The 6,573-nt window shown below is 47.1% G+C and overlaps 1 protein-coding gene across 1 annotated transcript; it reads left to right on the forward strand.

The window, feature by feature from the left end:
* Positions 1–4,061: 4,061 nt before the first annotated feature.
* LOC135915034 (centromere/kinetochore protein zw10 homolog) lies at positions 4,062–6,573 on the forward strand. The gene has a single exon (XM_065448004.1). The coding sequence runs from the start codon at positions 4,254–4,256 to the stop codon at positions 6,378–6,380; it is 2,127 nt and encodes a 708-aa protein (XP_065304076.1). The 5' UTR covers positions 4,062–4,253; the 3' UTR covers positions 6,381–6,573.

Below are 6,573 nucleotides of genomic sequence, written 5' to 3' on the forward strand. Positions count from 1 at the left end.
AAGCGTTTCCGCGTCTCATGACAGCAAGAAGTTCCCTATGCCGTGCTGTTTTGCCCCCGGCTGCACCAGCGGCCTAAGACATGATGCCGCTGGTCACCATTTTTTCGCAACGCCGCGAGACGCTGGAGAGTTTAAAAGTTGGGAACGCATGCTACACCGAAAAGACAAACGCCTAACATACAAATCAAAAGTGTGTGAACTCCACTTTGAGGACGACGACATTTTGAAACACTATACAAGCATGTTGTGGGTAACAAAGAAGTATTGATTGCTCGCGGGAAATGGATGCTTGTTCCTGGCCCACTTCTTCGGCTCTTTTCTGGGCTGCCTGAGCATATCTCAAAGCCAAAAATGTGAAGCGAAAGCGACGTCCACCAAAAGAACGAGCGCAAGTGCCGGCAAGTACATCGGGCGAAGCTTGTAGTGACAGCGCTTCAACTAACCTGCTGTTTGGCTTGGAAGAAGGAACTTGAGAAATATGCGCTATACACTTGGTGCTCAACGAGTTCACGAACGCGACACTGCCTTCTGCGCTCTGGAAGTTCGAAATTGTTGAGGACGACACAACACAGAATTAAGCGATGCGGAATATTTTATATAGAGGCAACTGGTAGCCAGGCATCTGCGAGTAATGAAAACTGTTGTGCTTGAAGAGGATGGTACTTGCTGCATAAACGGCTACAGCAAAATTCACAGGAAGCTATTTCGAGCTGCGACTAGCATTGCAAGTGTGGAAAGAATCCTGTGAGAAGTAGAGAGCTTGAACAGAGAGCTTGTATTTTGAAGGGTATTTGGGGCTAGTCAAGCTGCTACGAGCAGCTTTTTTCCCCACTTTACCCCTGCAAAGCTGTATTTAGTTTTTGTGGAAATAAAGCATACATACATACATACATACATACATACATACATACATACATACATACATACATACATACATACATACATACATACATACATACATACATACATACATACATACATACATACATACATACATACATACATACATACATACATACATACATACATACATACATACATACATACATACATACATACATACATACATACATGTGTGCGGGCGTGAAAGCAGGCCAGCGTGACACGGTGACATCAGATAATATGCACCACAAGCAGTGCAATGTACTTCCAAAGCAACTAGTCTGCGCGCGTTGTCTCCGTCTACAGAGGAAACTTCGACTGAGCATTAAGGCTCCGAGCGCAACGCTCAAGCAATATCAGAAGCTACGCATTGCGAAGAAGAGGCTGCCTAGGCCAGCTGCTGCGCATGAAAAGCAAAGGAATGAAATCTTGGCTCTGAAGAAGGCTTTCTGAAATGTCCGATAACAGAATCGAGGAAGCGTTGGCCGAACTTTCTTGCATTTATGACATCGTTTAAACAGTTGAAAGCAAAGTCTCCGTGTGGCGCGCGGTACAATGCGGACTGGCTTCTTAATTGTTTAATGCTGAGGATATTAGCGAGCCCTCGAGCATATAAGCTTCTATCTGACATAAATATGCTGCCCTTGCCCTCCATGAGCCGTGTCACACAAATTCTGAAAGGAATACCATGCAAGTATGCATGATTTCAATCCTCTCTGTATGGAATTAAGCTATTAGAAAAAATTAGATTATGGGGTTTGACGTGCCAAAACCACTTTCTGATTATGAGGCACGCCGTAGTGGAGGACTCCGGAAATTTCCACCACCTGGGGTTCTTTAACGTGCACCTAAATCTCAGCACACGGGCGAAGCTATTGGAAAACAGCTGGCAACAGAGCAGATGGGAAGAAATTCGGCACACTGATTTTGGTTGAAATTAAGTTACGCCTGGCCTACAATTTCAACAATTTCATCAAGTCAACCTCCAAACTTGATGGTTTTGTGGACTACGATGGTATTTCAAATGAAGGAACTGACCAACTTGCAGATCGTGCGCTTGTGCTGATGTTCGTACCACTTCTGGAGAGCTGCAGCTTTGCCACGATAGCTGCTGCGCCTGGCAGGATTTTAGCAGAGCTGGTGTTGAAAGAAATAATGCAATTGCATAAACGTGGTGCTGTGGTGATCGCCGTAGTCAGTGATGGAGCTGCGAACAATCGCTCGATGTGGCAGCAGATGGGAATCAGCGGCAGCGTAACCTCACCTTCTCACAAGATTCCACATACATGCCTGCCTGAGCGCGCGTACCTTTATTTCCAGTTTGATGTGCCACATGCCCTGAAGTGTGTACGCAACCATTTGCTGAAGCACAAATATGGACAGGTGAGCTAGTAGGTTATTTCATATATAACCTGTGCTGATTGGCGTCGATAACTCGCTGACATAGCAGGTGCAAGCAGCCAGAAAGAGGGCGAAATTGCTTTGAGCAAAAGTAGCTCAAAATTACTTTTTTTGTGCACAAAGTAAGTAAAAAGTGCCACAGTGTTTGTTGTTTGTTTTGTTCGCCAAAAAGAAAATGAATTAAACTTTGACATAAATATGTTCATAGTATTTAGCTTCGTCCTTGTCACTGCTCACAGATCACTTCCAACTCATTTGCACGTCCCATAATATCCGCGGACAACTATAAAAAATTCATGTGTCAATTAAATTTATTAGGCGAAGAAGCGTTGACTGGGGTGGATCAATTCACCACAGCGTACGTTGTCTCAAGCGATTGCTGGGCGAGATGCGTTAACGTCCCTACGTCTGCACAGGCGCTCGCCGTCTTTAATGAATACACATATTAAGAATAAGCAGCAAAAAACAAAGCCCCCGCTGAAGGGAGCACCGTGGCGCTTTTATAGGGAAAAAAAATTGGTTTAAAAGCGGAATCGAAGTGCACGACCTCTAATTTGCGGTGTAGTTGCAGCTTCTAAAGACTAGCTAGACATGTCATTCAAAGATCCTTGGCATAAAATACTGTTCGGGCAGCCAAAACACAGTCGTCGAAGAGCGAACGGCACAGGCCAGTTGGGGAAAACGACCCACCGCAGAGATGACATCGTAGGAGTAGACGATGCGCGCTGCGTGAGAGATATGTCACTGCAGCGCCGATAGTGCACAGACACCGTGAAGTCCCCGTTACTTACTCCCGGCAGGTTTGTCACAAAACTTATACTGCGTATCTAAACTACAATTACCGACGGATAAGCGCCTACAGGCCTGTTGGTGCAAACGACGCATCGCAGCAAGAGCAGACGACGCGCGGCGCATGACGAAAGACGCGACTGCAGCGCCGGTAGTTTCAGTGACACCCGTTTCGGCCACGTCGGCCAATGGGCTCGCATAGGGAGCTGCGAAACTTAAGTATGTCTAAGAACGTTGTAGCGTAGTTGGTCAAAACGCAGGACGCTGCTGCCAGATGCCGCCAGCAACGTTCCGATTGCCTTATCCTCTTTACTTTTAGTTCCTTCTTAATTCCGTGCCACTTGCACTGCAACGCTGCAACCACGGTCTGCAAAGACCGTCACGAAGAAGCTTCGTGGAACGAAAACTCTATGCAGGCCAATACATTTTGCCGATTGACATAAAGTTACAGCGGCACAAAAAAAATATTTTTCGGAAGTTTGTTCAGTCTACGATGACCATATGGTATGACCAAATGACTGCACACTTCTACGATAGGGAATATTTGTATAAGTTAAACGGAAGAAGGAGATATACGACATGGTATATTGTCGGTGTCCAGTGTAATTTAATAACAATATGAAAATCTATTTTGTTTGCTGTACTTAAGCCTGAGCAGTGGGCCAGTGGGCTTCATAATCCAACGTTTTGCATAGTGCATTTTCGATCCAGATTGGGCTCGATCGCGATCGAAAGGGGTCGTGCACAGCGATTTTGAAGCTTGACTCTCTGTTTCTGCCTTTTACCTCTTGTTTTTTCTCTCTCTCTCTCTCTCTCGGAGTTAGTGGTTTTCATCATCAGTAAAATTAAATAAATGACAGTGGATTAAGTAAAGTGACACTGTATAATCAATTTCTAAACACGAAATAAGCGTAGCGTTGAAGAGGAACAGAAAAAAAAATATGGAAGAACTGCTATGAAGGCATATTTCTCTCGGTTCTCTCTGTATGGAGGCATAGAGAAAGAAATGATGGAGGTATGAGCCGTATGAGCAAACTACGTATGGTAGCGAATGGTGACGCTACCATGATAGTGGTAATTTATATGACCGGTGAACGCGCGGAAGATAGTGTGGTGTGACATTGAGTCAAACCTGCCGCGACGGCTTCCTTGACTTTCGATCGTCGGTGTTTTTAGCTATCATGTCGCTCGTTGCGGAAGTCCTACAGCCTAAGGAGCCCTTAGAAAAAGGTAACCTTAAGGCTGCAGTGTCCCGACTGTCTCGCAAGATCGACGACTTGAAGACAGACATGCAGAAAGAGCTGGTTTCCAAGTATGACATGTTCTTACCGTACTACCGAGACGCCGAGCATTTGATGCGATGCCTAAAGGCAGCTGTCGAAGATGTGGAAGAGGTATTTAAAAATATCGAGGACCACGTCAAGCCGCGGCTAGTGCAGTCCACGACCGAGTTCGAGGTGCTGTCTCGCGAATTGGCTACCATCGAGCAGCAGTCGTCGCAGATACGTCGCTATGCGCGCCTTCACGAACTGCTGGAAGAGGCGGAGGCGCAGTTCGTGTCGGAAGATCTCCTGGCCTGTTCACAGCTTTTGGAGGAAGTCGGTAGCGTCGTGAGCGAGCTCGAAGGCGACCGCCCTGAGATGCAGCTCGTCGACGCGCTGCACACGGAACACGTTATTCGTTGTGAACGGCTCATCTACAAGCTGTCAGAGGTTTGGAAGCGTTACATAATCTGGAAAGTGGGCCGGACGCCTCATGTGACTGAGCTTACGGTTGCCACAGTTGAGAAGGAAGAGGCGGAAGCTTTCGCCAGGCTTGTGGAAGCTGTTCAGAGGCAAGGACAGCTCCGCGAGAAAATGTCCCGATTCGGCCGCTCGCTACTGGCTGACATCGTCACACCGATGGTCAAGTACGAGTCCGTCATCGTCACGTCGCTGGATTCCTCGACGTTTCGCGTCGAGTTTAACGAGTCGAAAGCGCCGCACGTGAAGGACGTACTCGCGAATTTGTCAACGCTCTTTACTTTCCTCACAAACCGTTTGCGAGCGCACGACGTTATCGGCGTAGACTTGATTAAGGTTATGGGCAGCGTGATCGGTACCGAGTTTTCCGACACGGTTGCCACGTGCTGCCTCGAACCTGCCGTACCCAGCGACGGCAGCCGTCTGGACAGCTATCCGGCCAGTGCCCTGCTTGATTTCCACAACCAGTTAGTTGTAACGAACTTCCTTTCGTCTGAGAAGACTGGATTTTCCAACCTTGTCTCTAACCTTGAGGCCCTGTGCATTAGCAAGCAGAGCCAGATCATCCTTCTGCAAGCAAGAGCTATTATGAAACGGGAGCTGCACGACACCGTCATGGTTGGAGAGCCACCATTAAGCAGGAAGCAGATGTCATCACTAGAACACTGTTTATATGGGAGTCCATTCAAATTCCCGAGGTGCCAAGTGAGCAAATTCGTGGAAGAGCTGGTCGCCTTGCTGAAGACAATGGTAGATGGAGCCAAAGACAGTTCTGATGGTAGCTCCACTGAGCAAGCCTGGCAGGTGGGTACTGTACGCCACATTTGTGAACTTTACTGCTGCGTCGCTCCTGTACACCACCAGCACGCCATCGAGACCATCCCAGTGCAGACAGCAATACATCACAACAACTGCCTCTACTTGGCCCATGAACTACTCTGCTTAGGTGTGCGGTTTCATGGACGTACTACACTTGTGGATGTGGCATCGAGGATCCGTTGGATTGGAAGGGTTGCCCTTTGCCAGCAGGTTGACAGTCAACGAAAGCACCTCTTGGATTTTTTGAATGAAGTGTCAATATCAGAAAATAACCAGGGCCTCGACGCAGCTCTGCGGCGTTGCTTGTTCCACATAGAGCAGCTCAAGAGAGTCTGGCTAGATGTCTTGCCAATGACAAGCTACTTAGAAACTGTGGGCAGCCTCCTCAACTCAGTGCTTGAGCATGTTGTCAAAAGTGTGGTTGGCATGGAAGACATTGCATCCACACTTTCAGAAGAACTAGCTCATGTGTTTGAGAAGGTTGTTGACCAAGCTGTTAACATATTTGACATTCCTGCCTGCTCATCGGATGGAAGAATTCTTGCCTCTGACTATGTGGCCTCGTGGAGGAAATTCTGCGAGCTTAAAAACCTCCTTCGCTTTAATTTGAGAGAAGTCATGGACCGATGGGCTGATGGTAGGGGCCCCCTGGCGGCATGCTTTATGCCTGATGAATTGAAGCGGCTGATCAGGGCACTTTTCCAAAACACGGACAGACGAGCTGCTGCACTGGCACAGATTCGGTAAAGCAGCATTTATGTGGAATCTCAGCCTGTCCCACCTAATTAACAACTTCATCCTTTCTTAGTATGTTTACAAATGCTTTTCTTTAAGTGTCATATTGTACCTGCCTGTGGAAAGCATTGAGAGGACATGATACGTGCATCAAATTCGGCATGTCAATCATTATTTGCATAAATTTTCTTATGGCGCTGAACAA

The sequence above is a fragment of the Dermacentor albipictus genome, chromosome 1, assembly GCF_038994185.2.
Source record: "Dermacentor albipictus isolate Rhodes 1998 colony chromosome 1, USDA_Dalb.pri_finalv2, whole genome shotgun sequence".
NCBI lineage: Eukaryota > Metazoa > Arthropoda > Arachnida > Ixodida > Ixodidae > Dermacentor > Dermacentor albipictus.